The sequence below is a fragment of the Cervus canadensis genome, chromosome 4 (genome assembly GCF_019320065.1).
Source record: "Cervus canadensis isolate Bull #8, Minnesota chromosome 4, ASM1932006v1, whole genome shotgun sequence".
Lineage (NCBI taxonomy): Eukaryota > Metazoa > Chordata > Mammalia > Artiodactyla > Cervidae > Cervus > Cervus canadensis.
In genome coordinates, this window is record NC_057389.1 from 95,423,916 (window position 1) to 95,447,358 (window position 23,443).

The 23,443-nt window shown below is 57.7% G+C and overlaps 2 protein-coding genes across 4 annotated transcripts; both read right to left on the reverse strand.

The window, feature by feature from the left end:
• Nucleotides 1-114: 114 nt before the first annotated feature.
• On the reverse strand, nucleotides 115-4,243 carry SAMD1 (sterile alpha motif domain containing 1). Of its 3 annotated transcripts, none has more exons than XM_043466915.1 (6): nucleotides 3,845-4,243; nucleotides 2,091-3,190; nucleotides 1,378-1,672; nucleotides 1,191-1,287; nucleotides 970-1,081; nucleotides 115-867 (listed from the first exon to the last, which is right to left on the reverse strand). In XM_043466915.1, the coding sequence occupies exons 2-6, from the start codon at nucleotides 3,033-3,035 to the stop codon at nucleotides 709-711; spliced, it is 1,608 nt and encodes a 535-aa protein (XP_043322850.1). In that variant the 5' UTR covers nucleotides 3,036-3,190; nucleotides 3,845-4,243; the 3' UTR covers nucleotides 115-708. The 3 variants fall into 3 exon arrangements, with proteins under 3 accessions (XP_043322850.1, XP_043322849.1, XP_043322848.1); XM_043466914.1 differs by lacking the exon at nucleotides 3,845-4,243 and adding an exon at nucleotides 3,564-3,682; XM_043466913.1 differs by lacking the exon at nucleotides 3,845-4,243 and having other exon boundaries at nucleotides 2,091-3,389.
• Nucleotides 4,244-5,109: 866 nt separating this feature from the next.
• Nucleotides 5,110-22,356, reverse strand: PRKACA (protein kinase cAMP-activated catalytic subunit alpha). The gene is made up of 10 exons (XM_043466917.1): nucleotides 22,075-22,356; nucleotides 14,218-14,279; nucleotides 13,641-13,769; nucleotides 11,281-11,379; nucleotides 10,228-10,310; nucleotides 9,070-9,196; nucleotides 8,882-8,977; nucleotides 8,658-8,780; nucleotides 6,462-6,626; nucleotides 5,110-5,882 (listed from the first exon to the last, which is right to left on the reverse strand). The coding sequence occupies exons 1-10, from the start codon at nucleotides 22,118-22,120 to the stop codon at nucleotides 5,757-5,759; spliced, it is 1,056 nt and encodes a 351-aa protein (XP_043322852.1). The 5' UTR covers nucleotides 22,121-22,356; the 3' UTR covers nucleotides 5,110-5,756.
• Nucleotides 22,357-23,443: the final 1,087 nt, after the last annotated feature.

Here is a 23,443-nt window from a genome sequence, read left to right on the forward strand (position 1 = left end):
ACTCACTACCTAGTCTTCCACCGCACACAGCTTTGTCCTAAACCCAAGGCTCCCAGGGGGCTGATGTGGCTCTTCTCCTCCCCAGACTACTTTTATGAAATGGACTCCATGCCATTTTTTTCTTCTCTCTTTTTTTAAAATTTTATTTAAAAAACCTTCGGTGCAATATTAAAAAGCAATACGGCCAGCTGGAGCAACAACGAACAGAAAGAAAAGGGGAGGATGGGTAGGGAAGATCTCCGGACCCCCTTCCCAGCTGCTCCCAGGGGCTGGAGGCCAGGGCCAGACTGGGGAGGGGCCTGGGTGGTGGGGGAGAGAGGAAAGGCCACCCACCAAAATGAACAGGCAGAATAAAACATTGATATAGGAAATATCTGGCTGAACTGAAGAGGATCTAGGGGAGATGGGAAGCCCCCATTTTCTCTCCCCAAAATGTCCTAGATAGGGGGCAGGGGGCGGGGGGAAAGGGTTGGCCTCCTGGGGTGAAAGGAATAGGTCCTGTCCCACCCCACACTCCTTTGTCAGGGAGTACAGGATGTGCTGGGGGGCCAGAGCCGTGTATGTTGGGGGAAAGGTGAGTAGGAATGCCCCCTCACTAGAATCTGTTACAAGGGCTGAGGGTGTCCCCGGTCCAGCTCCCAGACTCTTGGGGGTCTTGGGTGAGATGGAGACTGGAGTGGGTTGGGGCAGGGGTGTGAGGCTGGGCGTTCAGCCTAGAAAGCCGTCGGGGTCGTCCTCCTCAAAGTGGCCTTGCTGCAGCACCTTGATGTGGTGCTCGTAGATTTTCAGGGCTGGGCCGAGGCGGATGGACAGGCCAGTCAGCACGTCTGTGCGTTGCATGAGCAGCAAAGACTTGCCATCGATTTCCTGGGTGGGACAGAGGAGAAAGAGAGAGAGAGAGAGCAGGGTCAGAATACACCCCCACTGAGACCCTGAAACCCTGGGGCTAAGCTAAGGGGCTGAACCCACCTGCTCTTGGAAAGCTGTCGCCTGCTCCGGGAAGCCAGCCTCAGTGAAGTATTCAACCACATCTGTCACCGTCCACTCCACAGGATCAGCCGGCTTCTCCTTGCGCCCTGAACTGTGTTGGAACAGAGGGAACCAGTGAGCAGTGACACTCCTGTGGTTCGGTCACGCACACCTGGGCAGCGGCCCCCACCCCACCCCGTGTCTCAAACACTGCAACTTACGGACAGCCAAAGGGGGTCCCATCGGCCCCAGGGAGGGCTGGTTTTCCTGGGGGCAAAGGCACGGGGGATGGGGAGTCTGGCCCAGTGGCAGCAGAGGCTAGGAAATAAAAAGCAGATGCCTGTGGTTTTGTCTTGGGGCTCGGTTCCCCCCCACCAGCCACCCTCCCCCACCCGGAGGAGCCCTTACCTGATCCCCCTTCCTTATTCATGGCGGCCATCGAGAACACTTGACGGGTGCCACTGCCTGGCGCTGGCCCGCGTCCTTCATCCTGGCCCTGGTGGGGCCCACAGGGCGTCCACTCTTTGACCCTCTCCTTGGCACTCTGAGGGCCCCGCTCGCCATTAAGCTGGTGGTGTTGGGCACCTGCAGGACGGTCTCCCTCGGGCACCTCGGAGCCCTCAGACACTTCATCTTCATCATCTTCATCTTCGTCATCTTCATCCTCCTCTTCCTTCTCAAGCACTCGCTCTTCTCCACCTCTCTGGAGCAAGAGAGGGAGGCCCGTAAGGGCAGTAGCTGTTCTAGCCCTGGGCCCGACCCGGGGATCCAGGACCAGGCGGACTGCCTCACCACCACCTTTAATACCAACACGGACTAACTTTTACACATCCACTCCGTGCCAGACTCTGTGTTAATAAAGCTCTCAGTAGCCAAATCTCACTAAACTCGCTCAACAACCCCAAGAGGTCGCTACTGTTATTAAGTCGCGTTTTACAGCGGAGGAAACTGAGGCTGGCGAAGATCAAGTCACTTGCCAAGGTCACCACCCGCCAAGCCCGCAGGGAAGAAGCGCAAAGCCCCGGCCGCCTGCGGCCCGCTTCCTCCTGGGACTCTCGCCCCGCCACCAACTTCGCCAGCACCTGCCCACCGCACGGCGCCCCCCTCCGCGGCGCGCTCACCTTGCTCCGCGACGCGCGGGCGCTGGCGGCCGGGGGCGCCCGCCCGGGCCTGTCCCCGCGGGGCAGCGCGAGCGCTCCGAGACGAGTGCGCTCCAGGCGGCCCCGAGCCGCCGCCTCCTCCTCTAGCAAACCCTGCACGCGGCCGCGGGTTAGGCGGCCGCCGGCGCCGCCGCTACCCCCGAGGTAGCGCACGACTTCCCGCAGGCTCACGGGCCGAGCCGGGCCGCCGGCCCGCGCCGCGCCCCCCTCCGGCGGCTGCTGTGGCTGCGGCGGCGGCGGCGGCGGCTGCTGCTGTGGCTGTGGCGCCGGCGGCAGCGGCGGCTCCCGGGCGGCGACGGCGGGCGGGGGGGCGCGGCGCGGGCCGGCCGGGGGCGCCACTGCCGGAGGAGCGGCGGGCGCGGGCGGCGGCGCGGCCAGGGGCGCGGCCCGCTGCGCGCGGGGGCCCGGTTGCGCGGGGCCGGGCGAGGGGGGCGCTGTGGCGGCAGCAGCGGCGGCCGCGCGGGGCGCCCGGGCCGGGGCGGCGGCGGCGGCGACGGGCGCGGGCGGTGGCGGCGGGGCGGGCGTGGGCGGCGGCGCGGCGGCGGCAGCGGGGCCCCCGCGGGGGGCGCGCGGCGGGGCCGGCGGGGTGGCTCCGCGCCGGGGCGGCTGGACGCGCGCCGCGTTGCGGTACGAGATGCTCCCCTTGTAGCTGACCCGGAGCACGGCGCGTTGCTGGATCAGTTTCTCTAGCTCGGCGCGCGTGCGCTCCGGCTCCGGGCCGTGCCGCCGCCGCACCATCCGGCAGATGCGCTCCAGGTCCGGCCGCGCCTTGCGCGAGCGCAGCGAGTCGATGGTGTCCAGGATCCACTCTTGGTAGTGCGGGGAAGCGGCGGACGACGAGGCAGCGGCCGCCGTGGTGGCGGCCGCCGCCGTCTCCGGCGGGGGTAGGGCCGGGGGCCCCGCCATGCCTCCCGCCCGGCCCGGCTGCACCGTGCGCGCTGCCTCCCTCCCAGCGCGGCGCCCCCCTCCCCGGCACCCCTCCCTCCGCCGCTGCCCGCCTCCTCCGCCTCCCCCCCCGGGGGGCGCAGCGCCTCGGCGGAGCGGCGGCGGCGCTGCTGTTTCTTTGCAAAAAAAAAAAAAAAAGAACGAGAGAGAGAGGGAGCGAGAGAGAGAGAGAAAAAAAAAAAACAGTGAGAGAGAAAGAAAAGAGAGAAAAAAATATGCACACACTCACTCACTCGCACGCACGCACACACAGACCCGCTTCTGCTGGGCGCGCGCGGGGCCGGGGATGCGAGGAGGGAGGAGGGGAGCGCGGCGCGGCCGGCCCCTCCCCGCCGCCGCCGCCGCCGCCGCACGCGCGCCCTGCGCCCGGGACACTCCGGCCCCCCTTCCTTCCCTCCCTCCCTCCTCCCCGCCGCCCGCCTTCCTCCCTCCCACCCCCACGCGCCCGCTTTTAAGGTGGAGCCCGGGCCCCCCGCCCGCCCCCTTTACCCTGCGCTCTCGCTCACTCCGGCTCGCCCCGGCCCCCCCTTACAACTCCCGCGCGCTTTTTAAGGAGGCGCCGCGGAGTTGGCGCCGGGGCGGGGGCGGGGGAAAGCGGCGGGCGGGGGAGGGGGAGGGGAGCGCCGGGGGGAGGGGAGAGGGGGCGGGCGGGGCGGGCGGGCGGTGCTCGGCCGCCCTCCAGCCATTGGGCGCGGGACCCAGACGTCCCCGGCGCCCAGCCCCCCTCTCCACGCCTCCCCGGCGCGCTCCGCTCTCGGGACCGCACTTACCGGGAACTCGCCGCCCGCGGGCCGGGCCACTGCGCTCACCCGGCGCCGCGGGGACCTTCGGACCACCGCCGCCTCCGTGCCCCTTGGGCGTGCTTGGCCCTGCGCGGGGAGGGGGGCGCGCACGGTCTCCACCACCCCATACCCCCCCTGCCAGGGCCGCCCCCGCCGCCGCTCGGCTTCCCGGCGCGCCGGCCCCAGCGTCTCCTTAGAGCTCCCGCCCTTTCGGCCTCTCGTTGGACGCAGAGGGGGTGCCCCTCAGAATGTGGGGACCCCTAATCTGGGGTCAGAGGGCAGTTTGGCGCCCCCTTCTCCGGCAGGGCGGAGGGGAGTGGCGGAATTCCAGCTAAACCCGGCTTTACAAGGACTCCAGGCCAGGTGCTGATCAGCTTGGACGCTGGGGTCCGAAATTCTCTTTCCAACCCCCTGGGGGTGCGTGGGTGGGTGACCGAAGTCAGGCACACTAGCGACACTTTTTTTTAAACAAAACTTTATTGATAATAGTTTTCAAATATGTTTACAACAGCACACTGTTCAAGAGGAAGTTGCGTCCTTCGCAGCACACAGGTTGAATCACCCCCGCGCCCACCCGGGCCCCACCCCAGGCCTGAGAGCTCCTCCTGGGATGGGGAGAAATGATGAGAGGGACAAATATGGGGATGAATGGGGTGACTCCCGACTTTTCTATTAAGAGAGAAAAAACCACAAATGGGTGGTGGCGGTGGGGTGGGGGGAGAACCGGTGATTGACAGCTGACAGCTAAGCAGAGGAGGAGCGCCCAAGATGGGGGTGGGGGGGCGGAGGCTGCTGGGTGAATAAAACAAGCAGCCCCTCACCAGCAACCCTGGCCTTGAACCCGGGGGAGGGGGCGCTCTACCTCCTTTTGCGGTGATTGCCTTCCCAATTGACAGGAGGCTGGACATTAAAATCTAGCTGAGAATAAAATCAAGGAGTTTGGGGAGAGTGTTACTGGGAGGGACGACCCTGGGCTCGGGGCTCCCCCTCTGTCTTTTCAGGGGACGACTCCTCTTTGGCAGGGAGAGGGGCAGCTGCTTTGTCTGGGTCCCGAAGCCCAAGGGTGAAGACAGGTCTGTTGGGGGCAGAACAGAGTAGGGGCTTCCTAGAGGGGCTGAGACCCTTCCAGGCTTGGCAGGGGATCCTGGGGAAAGGGGTGGGGGGAGGAGGCAGGAGAGATTAGCAGCTTGGGGGAGAGGTTCGAACCCAGCTCCTTCCTTTACAGTCAGTCTGCTTCCCATTTTTGTTATTAAAAAAAAAAAAAAAAAAAAAAAAACGATTTGGAGAGGAGGGGCATGGGAAAGGGTGGGAGAGGAAGGAGGGAGGGAGGCATTGGTGGAACTTAAATAAGACTGTAAATTGTATTTAAAAAAAAAATTATAGCAAGTGGCCCACTGAACGTGTCACTAAAATCTCTCCTTCCCTGGCAGGATTATTCTGAAGGCAAGGCTGGCTTTTCATTCATTCGCAGTTAGAGAGCGGTGCCTGTCGGTCTTTTTTTTGGGGGGGGGGGGAGGGGTGGCTGTAGTTAAGTTTGGGCCCCTCTTGCCACACCCTGTCCCTGAAACCAGGGAGACCTGGTCTGACCTGAAGAAGGGAAGAACTGAGAAACTCGTTTAAAACAGGCAGAAATGGGCTGGGGTGGGGGGCTGTGGAAGAAAGGCAAAAGCAGTGGGGGGGGGGGCAGGAGGGCAAAGGGGGTGAGGGGGAGCAGCTGGTGTTTTGCCCCAAATACCTGGACTTCCTGCTCCCCCTACCCTGGAGGGTGGGGCGAGGTGGGTTAAATTAGATGCAAGGAACTCTGGGGCCCTCTGGCTGTTCAATCCAACCCTCCCACCCCCCCCACAAAAAAAAAAAAAAAAAGGAAAGAAAGAAAACCCATGGGCGCACAGGCACACCCCTAGAACTCAGAAAACTCCTTGCCACACTTCTCATTGATGGAGACTCGGATCTCTTCCTCCTCATAGTCGTCAAAGTTACTTGTGTCCCCAGGGCCTTTAAACTTTGGTATGAAGGGAGCTTCCACCTGGAGAGGGGTCAAGAACCACTCAGACCTCAGCAGTCAACATAATCATCATTACAACAATAAATGCGAATGGGCTAACATTCATAAGATAACTTACTCTGACCCAGGCCTGAGCTTAGCATTAGAGTGTGGACTCTTAAGAATCTTATAGAAGTCTTCCCTAGTGGTCCAGTGGCTACAACTCTGTGCTCCCAAGGCAAGGGGTCCAGGTTTGATCCCTAGTCGAGGAACTAGATCCTACCTGCTGCAACTAAAGACCCTATATGCTGCAACTAAGACCTGGTGCAGATAAATAAATTAAAAAAAAAAAAAAAAAAGAATTTTACAGCCAACACATTGATGGGCAAATTATTAATACTTTCCAGAGAGAACAGTCTCCTGCCCAAGGTCACAGAGTGGCCAAATGACTCTGCAATTCTGTTTCTAGACCCCCACTGCTCTAAGTTGCCACATCTACATTCACCCAGAGCCTGAAGGCTATTTTTAGATTCCCCTTCCCTTTTCATCTCTCCATTGGTAATACTCCCCCCCTTCTCCCCAAACCCCCAGAGCACCTGAGGAAGGAAAGGGGTGCCCTACCTTCCTCTGGTAGATGGCAATCCAGTCAGTTGTGGCAAACCACTTGTGGTTCTTGATATCATTGACCCCATTCTTGAGGTTCCCAAAGCGCTTGGTGAGGTCCACTTGTAGGAGGTTGCGCAGCAGATCCTTCAAGTCAGAGCTGAAGTGGGACGGAAACCGCACCTGGAGAGCAGATAACACAGGAAGACTGGGAAACCCCTTTGGAGCCTGGGGAGCCCAGGACACTGCCTTCCTCACCCAACAGTCTTATTGGGTGGAGGAGCCCAAAATGGTGTGTTGGAATCCCATTTAAAACAGCTCGTTGGGCCCACTGGAGTTTCCGACTGAGGAGATCTGGGGAGGGCCTGAGAGCTTATATTTCTAGCCAGTGCCTGGGCTATGCTGATGCTGCTGGAGGAGGGACCACTTTGAGAACCGCCGGAGCAAGGTAAGAGCTATGAGGTTCCCATTTGATTTTTCATTTTTCTGGCCTCCCCGTGAGGCTTGTGGCATCTTAGTTCCCCGACCAGGGACTGAACCTGGGTCCTTGGCAGTGAAAGCAGAGACTCCTAACTACTGGCCTGCTGGGGAGTTCCCGAGATTCCCATTTTAGAGAGGAGGAAACTGAGGCTTGCCCAAGGTCACACTGAGGAGCAGGATAGGTTGGTTCCGTATGTGGGGTCTGATGGACTCCAAAACTTGCATCCTTAGCCACTGCTTCTTAAGGCAGCTCTGCTGGGGTTGGGGGACTTCAGAAATATTCATGTTTCTGAGAGAAATGATTGTTTTTCTATTTCTCTCTCTCTGCATAGCTAAGGCTCTTCCATTCTTTAAGGCTCAGTGTAACTTCCAGAAACTTCCCCCAAATGCTTTGAGGCTGCAGCCTTGTATAGAAGTAGTCAGTGAATTTACAGCTGCAAGAACTGACTTCCAGCACTGCTCTGCTTCTTCCATGCTGTGTGACCTTGGCCACCGCCTTAACCTCTCTGGGCCTGTGCCTGCCTCTCTGGCACGGGGCAGATATCCCAAGGCTGCATGAGGGAGATAATCCTGCTGAGGGTGCGTGGGAACTGTGAAATGCTACAAAGAAGGGAGTCAAGCTCATCTCCTCTCCCCCTCAGAAACTTCTATGACTTTTTTTTTCTCCCCACTCTGGGCCATTTTCTTGGCAACCTCTATTGTGCCTTGTGGCAGACACCTCATCTTTCCCTTTTTTAACGACTCCACTTGGTAGTTGGTGACTCTCTTAAACCTCCCTGAGAGGCAAGTGGCTTGTTCCCCAGTTCTGAGATGGATGAGACTCAGAGAAGCAAAGATATTGGCTTGAGGTTTCAAAGTTGATGGATGGCAGAGCCGGGACTTAGAACCAGGTCAGTCCACCGAGGCTGAGCTGGGAGCCACGTCCACCACTTTCTGAGCCAGATGGAGGGGTGGCTGGTCCTCCAGGGGAGGTGGGTGAGCTGAAGGCAGACTTGGGGCTCCCAACCTTTCTCGGAACAACAGTGCTGTGTGATCTTGAACCAGACATGCCCAATCTCTGGGCCTCAGCTTCCTCCTCCCTCACAGTGCTGTGTGACCCAGGGGGTGCATGGGGCAGCAGACACTTCATGCACTCCAGGGCTCTAACAGGTCAGCCACCCCTTACCCACGTCCTCCAAGTTAGAAAGTCTGTGTTTGGGAAAGGAGGCGGGGCTATGTGTCCTCAGTGACTCTCTGCAGGGCTCTAAGGTAGCGCATGGGAACTGAACACACTTGCCTTTCTGCTGTCAAACTTATGGATACTGACGCTAAGGGGGTCACGCAGAGGTGAGACGAGCCTCATGTCAGGCAGGGCAGGAGTTTGAGCGAAGCCTGGGGTTTTGGAAACCCGTGGGGTTTCGGCACTGAAGGTCCAGAGATGAGTGAGGCTGTGTGAAGTGGTGGCCTCAGTGTGGTGGGTGTGTCTGGCTTCACCACCTGGCCTGACTTCGTGAACTTCTAGATTTGTTCTTTTGGTTTTCCTTTGGTTGCCCCGTGAGGCATGTGGGACTTAGTTCCCCGACCCAGGGATCAAACCCGAGCCCCCTGCAGTGGAAGCAAGCGCGGAGTCTTAACCGCTGGGCCATCAGGGAATTCCCTAGATTGTTCTGACAGTGAGGAGCAGGGCTCCATGGTGGGCAGGATGGGTGGGGAAGGGTTGGTCTTAGGGCTGAGCCCCCAACATCCAGGCCTCACCTTCCCAGAGACAATCTTCTCGTAGATCTGGATGGGCTGGTCGGCGAAGAAGGGTGGGTAGCCTGCGGCCATTTCATAGATAAGGACCCCCAGGGCCCACCAGTCCACAGCTTTGTTGTAGCCCTGGAGGGAGAAGGGTGAGGTGCAGGTGTGGGGAGAAGGGTGAGGAGGGGGTAAGGGCAGAACAGGCCTCCGGGCGGTGGGAGGGGTCAGGAAGCGCCTACTTTACTCAGGATGATCTCAGGGGCCAAGTACTCAGGGGTCCCACACAAGGTCCAGGTGCGGCCTTTAACACGCTTGGCGAAACCGAAGTCTGTCACCTGTGGGCACAAGGATGGGCGGTTGGCTGGGAGGGCGGGAGGGTTCAGGCTGGGCCGCCTGGGGCTGCCCCCTCGCCTGGCCCAGTGGGCACCTGAATGTAGCCCTGCTGGTCGATGAGGAGGTTCTCCGGCTTCAGGTCCCGGTAGATGAGATCAAGCGAGTGCAGGTACTCAAAGGTCAGGACAATCTGGGCGGCGTAGAAGCGCGCATGGGGCTCACTGATGGAGATAAGAGAGGAGGGGATGGGTGAGTGGGATGGGTGAGATGGATGCGGGTATAGCCATACCCGCAGCACCCGCCCGCCCCGGAACAGTCCAGCAGGTGGGCCTATGGCGCTGTCTCCAGCCTAGGCAATCATGATGCATCAGCAGATGGAGAAGGGGAATGTCAACACGCTCCAGTATTCTTGCCTGGGAGATCCCATGGACAGAGGAGCCTGGCAGGGCTACAGTCCATGGGGTTGCAAAGAGTCGGACACAACTGAAGTGATTAAATAACAAGGTGGATTTGTCAGTTTCTCTTGTGTGAGTACTCTAAGAGACTAAATAATTAAAAGCCTTATTTTGTGATTAAAAAAAAAAGCACCCACAGAGCAACCTTCTTCATCTACAGCCCTGGACTGGAGACAGCCCTTGTGTCCATCAGCAGAGGAATGGAATCACAGGTTGCAACAGATTCATACAATGGGATCGGACCCAACACCACCACCAGGACGAATAAGGAATACACCCAACAATGTGGCTGGGTCTCAAAATGATTATGTGAAGCAAGAGAAGAAAAGGGACAAAAGAATATGAACTGTGTGAGGCCATTTATATCAAGTCCAGACCCAGACCAAACGCACTTATGGTGTTTGAAAGCCAGAAAGGACGTTTGCCTTTGTTGGGCCGGTGATTTGCCAAGAAAGGCATTCGAGGGAATTTTCCAGGATGGCGGCTACACACACGTATGCAGCTGTCAAAACTTATGGGACTGGGTATTGAAAACCTGTGCATTTTATTGTACATAAAATGTATCACTGTATAAATAAGTAAAATAAAACAGCATAAATTTAAAGGACATAAAATCACTCACTCACGGGGTGACACATAAGTCACTGTGTTTGTTTTGTTTCATGGTAGTTGAGACATTGTAGATTCAGATTCCTCAGCTCAGGGGGAACGAGAACTCATTGGGACCCCAAGAGACCACTTCCACGGATGATGCCCATGGACAGCCCCAAGGTGGCGGGGTGGGGTGTCGGGCTCACCTGAACCTCCCGATCCGTCGCAGGTGTGAGAACATCTCCCCACCGGGCACGTACTCCATGACCATGTATAAATTTGAGTTGTCCTGTGGGAAGCAGCAAGTGATCAGGGTTCTGCTCCCCAAGCCCCGGGTCCCATCTGCAGGCCTAGTGCCCTTACCTGGCAGGTTTTCACAAAGTGACAACCACCATCTTGGCTCCCAAGTGGAGCACGTTCCAGTGCCAGGCTCTGTGCTCACCAATTACCTGTCTCATTTCCTTCTGCCTGCCAGCAACTAGGGGCAGCTGTCACCCTGCTTACGGGGGCCCAAAGTGAGGGCCGGTGAGGGGTACATGAGGGACCTGGCCAGTCGGTCTGGGCTGCAGTCAGAATTCCATGGTGGCTCATGTCTTGAGCAAGGCTCTTGGGGCCACGGTTTTATCATCTGTCAACTGGGCCCAGGATGGGGTACAGAATTTGTGGGGCCCCCACAAATAAAAGTGTGAGGCCCCTTGTTAAAAACAGGATTATCAATTTCAAGACCAAGTGCAGGACCCTTGTGACCGCAGAGGTCACAGACCCTGAATGGCCTTTCCCAGTTCTCGCAGTCAAGGCTTAGGATGATGCCCAAAACAGCTCACACAGCGTGCGCATGCTGTGCTTTGAACTGTCACGGCAGCCCCAGGTGGGGACTGCCACGATACCCCTTTAACAGATGAAGAAACCAAGGCTCAGGGGAGTAAAGTCCCTGGCCAGGGTCACACGGCCAGGAAGTGCAGGGCTGGGATTGGAACCCAGGCTGAGTGGCCTGGCTTATGGCCGTGTGTCAGGTGCTTGCTATAAATGAGTGATGATTTTGAGGGATGTTATCCAGATTGAGGGACTAGCCCCAGCTTATCAAGCTAGAGGATGGCAGGCCCAGCTGAACTTGGGGCGATCAGAGCCCCAGGCTGATTTGCACGCCCCTTCCCCATCAGTGGACAGCCACCGGTGGTGATCGGCCCGGCCCCAGCTCTGGGAACCCAGAGGCTGCACTGCCTGGCCGTGGCCTCGGTCTGCCGCCACTGGAACCCCACCTTGAAGGAGAACTCGAGTTTGACAAGGAACGGAAAGTTGACCGCCTGCAGGATGCGCTTCTCGTTCAGGGTGTGCTCAATCTGTTTCAGCTTCACCACCTGCAGGAGTAGGAGGGGAGAGTGGAGAGGACGGGGTGTGAGTGAGTCCTTTTCCTCCTGACCACCCCAAAAAAAGAAGAGGTGCCAGGGCCGGGCCAGGTCCTTCATCTAGAATTGTATGAGTGGGGACTTCCCTGGTGGTCCAGTGGTGAAGAATCCGCCTGCCAATGCAGGGGACACAGGTTCGATCCCTGGTCAGGGGCAATGCCACATGCCATGGTGCAATTAAACCCGTGTATCACAACTAGTGAGCCTGCAAGTCCCAACTACTGAAGCCCGCATGCCCTAGAGCCCATGCTCCATAAGAGAAGCCACGGCAATGAGAAGCCCGTACACCACATGGCAACTAGAGAGTAGGCCCCACTGGCTGCAGCTGGAGAAAGGTTGTGCACGCTGCACAACAAAGACCCAGTGCAGTCATAAGTAAATAAACAAGTTTTGACCTAAAAAAAACCCCACACTGTTTGAGTGCCTGGGGACTGTCAAGCCCTGGGCCAGGTGCCTGTCCCCACATGGCATGCAGTCATGCAATTCAGGGCAAGAACACATGAGTCACCAGGCCACAGGAGTCACAGCCCTGGTGGGGGAAGCTGGGGGCCTTATCTGGATGCCCAGATAAGGCACCTGGTGAAGTCTGAGGAGTCAGAGAAGGCTTCCTGGAGGAAGGGGCAGCTGAGCTGAAACAGAACATACAGGCAGAAGGGGCAACCAAGGGGTGGGGGGGTTGATAAACACCTTCCTTGCAACTAGAGCACGCCCCTCCCCACAATCCACCTGAACCCTGGGCTAATTCCTCCTTGGCCCTCAGCAATCCCCAGCAGCCGCCTCACACACTGACAGGAGTCCTGAGGACGATGCACTGGGAACATGCCTGTCTGGAAGCCCAGATGCAAAGAGGGGAAGTGTGGTGCCCAAGGTCACATGCAGCTAGTCAACCTCAGACCAGCTTGTCACACGTACGCAGTCTGGCCCCTCGGTCAGCTCTGAGCCCCACTGCAATGGGGCATCTTCTGCTTTGCCCACAACTACATCCTCTGGGTCTATACCTGCACTGTCCAGGACAGTCCACACTAGCCATGTACAGCTGCTGAGTACTTAAAACATGGCTGGTTGACTGACAGATTGAGTTTAAGATTGAAAGTATCTTGGGGCTTACCTGGTGGCTCAGTGGTAAAGAATATGCCTGCCAATGTAAGAGATGTGAGTTCGATCCCTGATCTGGGAAGATCTCACCTGCCTCGGAGGAACTAAGCTCATGGGCCACAACTACTGAGCCTGTGCTCCGCAAGAGAAGCCACTGCAATGAGAAGCCTGTGCACCACAGCTGGAGAGTAGCCCCCGCTTGCGACAACTAGAGAAAAGCCTGAGCAGCAACAAAGACCCAGCACAGCCGAAAAAAAGATTAAAAAAAAAAAACAAAAAACTCAAAGTATTTAAAATGAAAATTTAAAAACTGATACTCAATGCAGTTACTGGGCAACTTTCAAGCCTGTTTGGAACAACTTGGGCTATATGAATATGCTTTTCAACTTTTTTCTTTTCTTTCTAGTGAAAATGAACATCCAAACGAAGATGTGTTCTAAGTGTAAAGTACACTCTGGATTTCTAAGACTTAGTACGGAAAAAAAAGAATGTAAAGTGTCTCATTAATGATATTTCTACACTGGATACATATGTTGAAACGATAATATTGGAGATATACTGGCTTAATTACAACACACTGTTAAAATGAATTCCACTTGTTTTTTTTAACTCTTTTTTTTTTTTTTTTTTTTAACTCTTAAAATGAGCATTCTAGGGAATTCCCTGGTGGTCCAGTGGTTAGGACTCCATGCTCTCATGGCTGAGGGCCCGGGTTCGATCCCTGGTCAGGGAACTAAAATCCCACAAGCCGCTTGGCCAAATAAATAAAGATAAAATGAGGAGTCTAGAAAATGTAAAACCATATGTGATATTTCTCCTGGACAGTGCTGCTCTAGAACATTTTGCCTGGCAAAAATATTTGCAGAAAGGAGGTCTGCGTAGACATCACTCCCCTCAGGAAAATGCCCGGCTTCCTCGAGACAGGCTAGGTGTCTGATGCCGCCTCCATGCTGGGATTGGCGCGGGTGGCTCCCGGGGAGGGGAAGCTTTCTGAAGGCAGTTCGGTACCCTTCCTGCCCTCGGGTCTGGCACGTTATGGAGGTGCTCCAGGTGGTGACCACTGGGCGGGCGGAGCCCTGGTAGCTGGGCCCTGGGCCGCGTGGCAGGGCCAGACTCACCTTCTGTTTGTCAAGGATCTTCATGGCATAGTGGTTCCCGGTCTCTTTGTGCTTCACCAGCATCACCCGCCCGAAGGAGCCCGTGCCGAGAGTCTTGATTCGTTCAAATTGATCCAAGTGGGCTGTGTTCTGCAGACAGAGGGCTCTGGAGGGTCAGGGACCACCCCAACCCCTGCAGCCTGCGCGGCCCAGGTTTGGGGCGTCCCCTCTGCCACCAGCAGAGGGGGCCGTGGGCACCGGGTGGAGCGAAGCCGGTGAGGCCGGGGGCGGAAAAACAAGATGGCGGAGGGCGCATTCCTCAAGGCTGGTGGCAGGGTCCGGATCCAGCCCTGGCCAGGGGCCCAGGAGCTGCTGGCAGCTGCCTGGGGGGGCAGGGGCCGCCCGTTGGAAGGGGGTGGTGGGGTGGAGGAGCCTGGCAATGTGTGATCAGGTGCCCCCATGAGCATCGATGGGGTGAATGAGGCCAGGTGAGGCGCCTCCACAGGGCCCCAAAATCCTAGCCATGTCACCTGGATGTGGTTGGGGGTGAGGGGGCTGTCAGTCACCCTTCCCGGGGCTCTGTACCCACGGGGCTTACCTGAGCAGGATTTTCCCATTTTTTAAGAAAATCTTCTTTGGCTTTGGCTAAGAATTCTTTCACTGAAAGAAAGAGAGGAAGGCAGTGAGGTGAAGACCCCATGTTGCTGGCGTGGCCCCGGGCTATTCCCGGGGAGATGCCGCTTTGTGGAAAGTGGGGTGCGGTCACCTTAACCTAGAGCCTGACCTTCTCCCTGGGCCTTTGGGTATCCTGGCTGAGTCTGAGGGTAACCTTGGGTGGGTGGGGGGGCCTGATCTGGGCTGGGGCGTGGGTCCCCTTTACTACAGAGAGCTGGGGTCCAGTCTCAACTCTGTCCACAATGGGGGACAGGGCGACTTGGGGGGTCACTCTTGGTGGGGGGACAGAGAACAGTGCCTAGGCCAGCCCACCCCCACTCGCCCCAGTTCTGACCGACATTCCAGGGCCAGGGACGACGCCAGCCGAGGTATTTATAGCCTCTGGATTTGGCGGCTCCTCTGGTCCCTTCTCTGGGGAGGCCGGTCCGGGTGGAGGCCTCTGGGGCTCGGGTAGCAGGCGCCCTTGGGGGGTTCAGCTGTTGCCTTGGCCCCCAGCTGGCTCCATTCCCGCCTGTGCCAATGGAGGGCCCCTGGCTCCTGAGCCGCTTCAAAGAAAGCCTCGCCTGATGCCTGCCCCCTACAGGCCCCTCAGCAGCCCCAGGTGATCACCTTCCAGCTAGCACTGAAGATTTCCCTGAGACCTTGGGCTTGCTACTTTGTGTCCACTCTCTCCTTTGGTTCACTTGCCCCCTCCCACATTCCTTTTATCTGTGCTCCCCATTCACCACCCCCCTCCCCACCCCCCGAACTGAAGCCTGAAAACAGGCATTCCCACCAATGTGGAGCAGCAGCCCGGCAAAGTAGATAGGGGCCAGGACTGTGGGATAAGATCAAGTTCAGCTCCTGGCCTGGTCACACCTGCTGTGTGACCTTAGGTGACTGACCTCTGGGCCTCAGTTTTCCTCATCCGTAAACTGGGGATAATAACAGTAATGACCCAGTGGGGTAGTTGTGGGGACTGAAGGAGTTAATCTTGGCAAAGGGGGTCTGGATGGTGGCTGGCACAGGGTGCTAGCACCATGTAAATGTCAGCTATTAATTTTGCTGTGAAGTGTTTTTTATTTTTAAGGTTTTGGGGCCTCACGGCATGGTAGGCAGAACTTCCCTGATGAAGGATGGGGCCCGCGCCCCCCACCTGCAGTGGAAGCGTGGAGTCTTAACCACTGGGCCATCAGGGAGCTTCAAATATATTTTTAAATAGAAGTATAAAATCCAGGTAGAGCACCGAATGCGCAGCCTGACGGACTCCTGCAGTAGGGACCTGTCCGTCCAATGGCCCCCCTGGGGCCAGGCGTGCTGCTGTTCAGGGACCATCTCTGTGTCAGCTCTGCGACACACTCAATGCTTTCCACGCTTAATTCCCACACTGATGGCTCAGAGCTGCTGTTACTCTCATTGGACAGATGAGAAGACTGGCCTCTGATCACTTTCCAGACAATCCCTAACACCCACGAGATTAACTACTTTGCTTCTGATGGGTCACAGGGCACCAGGGTGGCCCATGGACAGAGCTATCCTCAACCCTGATGTCCCTGGGACGGTCGCCACCCTGAGAGGGTCCTGCAAACCTGTACTTTGGCTTTGCCTGTCATTTGCCTGGCTCACCTGTAGGCAGTGCCAGGATGCCCACAGCCTTGTGGTACCCACACCCCGCCCCCCATCAATCCTAAGGCTCTCCCTGAGTGTTCCAAGAGAAGAGCCTTCTGTGGGGCCACAAGAGTGGCAGACGGAGAGAGAGTTGGCTAGGAAAGCCCTATGAAGAATGACCGGGCAGAGAGGGGGCAGTCAGGAATGGCCGAGGGTCCTCGGTTGGTGCGCCTGGCTGAGCCACCAACTTGTCTGAGAACTCTCTGAGCCTGGGGGCTGCACCACTTGCAAGGGTTTCACTAGCGGAATCTTTCTGGACATACGACACCTTCCTTGGAAACCTCCAAACGTACACGCTGAATTCTGGATGAAGGTGGGTGGGGGGGCGGGGGGGGATGAAGGTACCCTCTTGGGACTCTACCGTCACCCACCCAAGAAGGCAGAGAGGAGTGCATTTGAGAGGAATCCAGGAGAAAAGCAGGTCCTGCTTCTTCTTTTCCTCTCAGTTGTCCCTGAGAAATGCCACATCCTGTTTTTTCCCAAAGTGGTGGGTCGGCGTCTCTGTCTGTTGGTACCCCACTAAGAGGCTCCACATGGATGCCCTGATCCTGACACAGCCCTGCTCCGGCCTTTCCAAAGTGCAGGAGGAGCCAGGCTGTGTGCGCTCTCATCAGCTTGCCACATTTGGGGGTGAGGGACAGGGTGTGGCAGTGGCAGGAAGAGAGGGCAGATAAAGAGGAATAATGATGGGGGGGAAACCCAGCCAGGAGTCCCCATACTCACCTCTGCTTCCTGCCTCTTCCAGCAGGGGGTACAAGGGCGGGGAGTGGAGTGGGATGGGGTGATCGGGGGGCCCATCTGCCTGTGGCCAGGGAGGCTCAAGGTGCTGGTTGCGGCTTAGGTGCCCAGAGGGTATGGCGCAGGTAGCCCAGGAGGCGGACAATCAGATGGCCCCAGAGAAGCAGCTGCAGCCATAGCTGGAAGGTGGTCTCTGAGTCCCCATCCCAGCCTCTGCCTGACCCCGGATCCATCCCAGGCCGCCTTGACTCTCCCAGGAACGTTCCCTTGGTAGGGAAACCAGGAATACAGCAGAGTCTCTGAGCTGACTTCCTTGGGAGGGCCTGGGGGTGGGGGTGGACAGGGGAGGAGGAGGAGCTGGTTGCTAGGGAAGCATTTAAAGGTACCTGCTCCCGGCTGGCCAAGGTTGGTAAAGGCCCTCCTTGGCAGCAGGTGGTGGGAAGAGTCTCCTGAGGGTGTCCCTCCTGGCGGGCCTGCCTGCCCTGGGGGCGGGGTGCTAAAGCTAACTTCCCGTTCCAGGGACTTCACTGCTCCCCGCTGCCAGGCCCTGCCTTTCTCAGTGGGTGCTTGACCGCCCAGAGGATGGCATCCAATGTGCCCAGGGCAGTGCCCACTGGGGAGGGGAAGGAGTTAAGGCTCAGGCCCAGGCAGCAGCCGGGGCCTCCCTGGGGGTCAAGGAGGCCCCAGAACTCCATTAATTAGCTGAAAGAGCAGCTGGAGAGAAAGGCGGAGGTGGGGGGGGGGGCAGTGAGAAACACCCTATCTCCTCCCCCAAGTGCTCTCTGAAACTGGAGCCCTCAAATTTGGCTACTTTGAGAGAGAAATGGGTAACATCGAACTCAGTCCTGCTCCTGTGCAGGGGCGGAGACGGGCATGGCATCCCGGGATGTCCTTGGCCTCTGTCAAACCTTGCCCTGTGCTTGGCTCTGCTCTCAGCCCTGAAAGTCCAAACCGGAAACGAAACGCTAAACCCAGGGGTGGGGGAGGGGGAGGCAGCTTTGACCATCTTCCTCCTTCTTTCCAGATCCCCAAAAGTAGTGGAGGGTCAGTGGCAGCTACTTATTCCCCGGAGTGCCTGGCAACCTCGGCCCCTGCTGACAACAGGAAGTGGCAGAGAAGGGAAACCCAGCTAGCTGCTGTCTTTGGAGACTGTAGGCCTGGCCTGCTCCTGTTTCCCACAGGAGGGGTACCAGCTTACACCCTGGGCTGGATTCCACTTGGGCTCACAGGGAAAACAGCCCTCAAAAAGCCAGGTCCCCAGCAGGAAGCAGGATCCCAGCCTCAGGCCTCCCCCCCCAAAAAAAATCTCAGGACCCCGTGTTCCCTGAAACTTGCTCGTCCTGGAAAGTCTGCGGCAGGAAGGCCAAGCCCTAGGCTGGGCCATGCCCTAGTCTGAGTTGGACCTCAACACTGGACTGGACCACTGCCTAGTACTACCTGGACTCCATCACTGAGCTGGACCAACCCCCACTCTGAACTGAACCCCATCACTGAGCTGGTCTACCCCACTGCCTGGGTCTGGGCCAGATCCCCAATCTGGGAGGCTCATCCACCCCACCCCCCGCCCCCTTGTCTGAACTAAACCACCCATCTCCCCTGCTCTTCCCTACTCAGGGTTGTTAGGAAGGGTTTCCAGGGCCAGTCAGGGGTCCACAGTCTTTTCCTCTCCACTTGCTCCCTAAACTCTACTCTAATCCCTCCTTGACTTGAGGGTCAGAGTGTGCCTGGGAAGTTGCTATAGCAACAGGGCTCAGCCTCACCATCGTTGGGGTTGGAAGCCATCACTCAGTCTTCCTCTCAAAGCACCTGGACTACGGTGGCTGGGAAGGCTCATGAGACCTGCTGCACCAGCTTAGCTGCTCATCACCAGAGCCCTGCCTATAGAGGGAGCCAGGGAGTAGTGGGGTGGTGGCAGGAAGAGAAATCCAACCTGCGGGCCAGCGGGTGCAGGGGAGGGGCAGGGAGGACCCTCAAACTTCTTTAAGTCCAGGTGGACTTAAAGGAAAAACTGTCTTGGCAGGACCCTCTTGGGCACCTGTACAACTGCCAACGCACAGAGGGTGTTTGGCCTTCTCAGGCTTCTGTAGTATGTTAGGAGGGCCACAATTCTTCCCATCTATGGACCTCTTGGGAGCAAGTCTCACTCTCAGCGTGTAAATCTTCTGGTCTCTGGGACCTGGGGTAGGGGTTGGGGGAGGTCTGGAGGGCTTCTTCTTACCAGGCCTGTACCTTCTTCCATGGACCAGCTCTTAGGGGTGCCTTTTTGGCCAGGGCAGCCAAGGCTGGAGACCCAGTTGGCTGCCCGTCCCCAGGGCCTCTTGGGGCCACTGCCCTCTCTCAATTCCTCGAGCTTGTTCAGAGCCCTGGGCTTGATCTTGTTTTTCCTCTGCCCTCTTAGCATCTTACCCAGGTTGCCACCAGTGGCTCTGGCATCTTTGGGTACAGATTTCCTCCTTCCTTGGTGTCTCAGACAATAAAAAATCTGCCTGCAATGCAGGAGACTCGGGTTCGATCCCTGGGTCAGGAAAATCCCCTGGAGTTGGGAATGGTTACCCACTGCGGTATTCTAGCCTGGAGAATCCCATGGACAGAGGAACCTGGCGGGCTACAGTCCATGGGGTGGCAAAGAGTCTGACATGACTGAGTGACTAACACTTTCCCCCACCCCATCCCCGGGCTGGTTCTAAATCCCTGCCCTCTTGAGAGGAGGCCAATGCTGTACTGCCCCACCATGGAGACGGCAGCACAGGGGGCTGCAGGATGCCAAATGGTGCCTACTACGTTTTGGCACTTTCCTTACTCTAGTTGGGCTGATGTCTGGCAGATGAAATTCAGGTGCCCCCTGAAGGCTGACCAGGCTACTATCCCCACCTCCACCCCGTCCTAGTTGCGGGAGAGGGCAAATTTTGTCTAGCTCCATCCTCTCAGAATCGGAGCTTTGAAGCAAAGAGGGGCTTCTTTCCTCATCCTGTTTCCTTCTCCAAGAGCCCCTGCAAATCTCTGGAAGTACAGCTTAGGATGTTTCCCAAAGTGTGACCAGGTCCCACTGGCTGGGGACGAACTGATGTTGAGGATATTTTGCCTTTCTAGTTTCATTGTATTTTAAGGTGTACCAGAGAGAATATAACTGGTATAGCAATCCCATGATTTCATTTATATTATTTCTCAGGACGGATCAAAATTTACATCTGAACAAAAGTGAGTCAAAATTTTTATTTCAGTTAACAAAATAGAAGTGAATATAGTGAAAAATCAGGGGGGCAGCTTGGAAATGTTTGAGTTGGGAAATTCTGGGGTCCAGGAATTTGGCTGGTAGATGGAAATGGATGTGAATCCTGCTTCTGTGGCATCATCTATGTCAAACTCAGAGAGCTCGTTTGTAAAATTCAGGTAACAGCCTGTTACGAAAAATCACTCAAGCAGATAGATCTATGGAGACCATTTGGCCCGGCACATCCTAGCTGCCCAGTAAATAGTGGCTCTATTTTATCCTGATAGTCCCTTCCTGGGTATCCAGCTTGTACTCTGAATTAGCGGTTCCTTCCGGAGCTTCTTATCTTTTTCTTGGGGATCCTTTTCCCTGTGTGGTTTTGCCACCCCACCTCTCTCCACTGCATGTGTTTGATACGCCTTGAAAGTTTTCCAGGACTATGTCATCTCCCAACTTTCAACTGAGTCACTGAAATATACAACTGCTTGCCTCTACCTTACACCTCTGGGCCAGCCTCACCTGCTGGGGGCCCAGCCCCTCCCCCTCTGTCTAGTCCCCTCCATGCTCATGCCCAGACCATTTTTGGTCACTACCCACCTGCTCCTCTGTCATCAAGCGCTCAGCTACAGGCACTTGCCTCCCTGTCCCCCGCCCATCGGTGACATGTCAGGCTTCTCCATGGCTGCTTAGCAGCTATAAGTTCTGCTATTTGAATCTGGGTGGAAATAAAGTTCCCTGGCTTCCATGCTTGGGTCTTTCTGGGAGGGGGCATTCAGGGAACTCAGACACTGGGATCTGAGACAAGTAACTGGGAAAGGCATATTTGGATGTGGCCATTCCTTTTCAACTCTATTTCTGGGTAACTGGAAGGGGATCCTAGTTGAGGCCCAACTTTAGGCCTGGAGTGATGACAATTTGAGAGCTGGATGACTTGAGGAAGGAGCTCAAGACCATTTCTGAAGGCATTTTCAGATACAGAATCTCTTTCCCTGGCTGGCTGGAAAAGGCCAATTTGATTTGGGGGCTGAGGGTGGAAACAGGCGCCCCTCTGGGTGAACCCTAGGGATGATCAGCATCTGTCTCTTGGCAAAGCAAGGCATTAGATGTCACCTACTACTCTTCCCAACTGTCATCCCTCGAGTCCTCTTTCTTACCATCCCAGCTCTAGCTGAATGAGCCTTGCTAAACTCACCCTTAATCCCCCACTTTTCATCCCAAGTCAGGAGCAGGTAAAGAAGCCTGAGGAACTGGGTGAATGATGAAGCCTCAGTTGTGACACAACCATTTATTGAGGGGCCCTCCAAAGAGCCTAGAGCTCACTGCACAGCAGGAGATGGGAAGGGGCTCTCTGCTGAAACCCCTCACCCCCAAAGCCAAGAAAGAGGACGCACGGAATTCCAGCACCATTGGCTCAAACCTGGCTTTGCAAGCACAGAAGCAGTTCTCTAGGTTCACAAACAGTCTGCGACTCCAGCCAGGGACAGACGCTTGCTTGGAGAAGGAAGCACAGGCAGAGAAGCAGTGATAGTGACAGGATGAGAGAGGGGCAGAGGGACCCAGAAAGATCCTGTGCCCCATGCCAAGTGACACAGAAGGGAAAAACAATGCTGGAGGTGGCTCTGGGAAACGCTCAAGGGTGGGTTTGAAGGGGGGCTGTGATAAGGTGAAGAGGGGAAGGGCAGGAGAAAGATGGCGGGGGCTGGAGGGGGTAGGGGTGTGGTCACCAAGTGGCCAAGGACCCTGTGGGGTGGAGGCAGACCCCATAGCACTCCCAGACTGACAGAAGCCTGGGTCGGGGTTTGGCAGTGGGTCTCATCTGTGGAAGAGGTGAGTGAAGAAGTGGGGGGATTAGAATCTGCGGAGAGGGACCAGGAAAGTAGGGAGTGGGGTGGTGATAGGGCCCCATGTGGGGGCCCAGCGGTCATACGTGCCATGGCTGGCAGTGACAGCTGAGGGGGGAGCACAGTCTTTGCAGTGGAGAGGAGGTCTTTGGCAAGGGGGTTCCTACGAGGTCTTCTGCGGGCCCTGGACCCCAACCTTGGACAGGCAGGGGGAAGGGGCGCCTGGGGGTAAGCAGAGAGAAACTGGGAGGGGGGGCGCGTGGGGGGAGGGGCCAAGCAGTGATGGACAGGGAGGAGGCTGGAAGCGCGAGGCCGGGATCGGGGTCACGGCCCGGGCACTCACCGCTCTCTTGCTCGCTGCCCTTCTTGGCGGCGGCGGCGTTGCCCATCGCGGCGGCGGCGGCGGCCGGGGCCGGTGCCGGAGCTGCGGCGCGGCGGGTGCTGGAGGCGGCCCGCGGCCCCGGAGCGCGCTGGGCGGCGGCGGCGGCGGCCCCTCGGGTTGGCTGCGCTGGCTGAGGCGCCGCGACCCCCGCCCAGCCCCTGCTTCCCGCGTCTCTCCGCGCCCGCCCGCCCGGGAACCTCAGCCCAAGTCCGCTGCTGCTGTCCGTGACGCCCCCGCAGCCCGCAGCTCATTGGCCTAGGCCGCCCTGACTGACGGCGCTGCGCCGCCATTCATTGGTCCTTCGCGACCCTCCCGCGCTGCCATAGGCTCTCGGCCTCATGACGCGCTCCTAGGACGCTTGGCCACTAGAGCGCTTGCGAGACCCCAACCGGGCGGGCCGACCCGTCTGATTGGCGGAGTCTTCCGACAGGGCCCGGGGCCCGCCTAGCGAGGCTGCCGATTGGTGGAGGAGCGCTGTCCGGCAAGCCCCGGCAGAACGTTCAGTGTCAATCCCTGGGTGAGAGGGCGGGGCGGAGGCGCAGTCTGCTGCCCCGGCGCGCCGGCGGCTGCTGGCCGGCGGCCGCGCAGCGCTCGGAGGCCCAGGAGGCGGTCCAGGCAGGCGTTCGCCCGGCCCCGTGCGCGCCGCAGTCCCCCGCCCCCGTTCAGTGCGGCAGCGGCTGCGGGCCAGCCAAGGTTGGCGCCTCGGCCCCCCCAACCCCAACCCCGGCGCAGCCGCTGTCCACCTGCCAAGCGGGGGAGGGGCGCGGCAGGCGCCGCGGGTCATAGGTCGCCGGGCCGCCGGCCGTCGTCATTCATAAAGCCTGGCGCAGGATAGCGGCAGCGGGGTCGGGTCCAGGATGGGACCCTGCTGGAGGAACTTCAGGAGGATGCTGGGCTCTGGGAGGGGGGCACTCAGTAGATACCTCTTTGCTGGGTGCCCACCCTGGCCTCTTGCCAGTAAGAGCTGGCACTTTTAAATACATTACTTCGCACCACACTCCTTTCACGTAGGTACTATTATCATCACTCCCATTTTACAGATGAGGAATATGGGGCACAGCCAGGTTGAGGATTCCCTCTGGGCAGTGCAAAAGGAACCTCATCTCCTGGAACAGAGAAGTAGCAAGATGCCCCTTCCTTCAGTGTGCGTGCGTGCATGATTAGTCGTGTCCGACTTTGTGACCCCATGGACTGTAGCCCACCAGGCTCCTCTGTTCATGGGATTATCCAGGTAAGAATACTGGAGTCGGTTGCCATTTCCTCTGCCAGGGGATCTTCCCAACCCAGGGATTGAACCTGCGTCTTTTGTGTGTCCTCCAAAGGCAGGCAG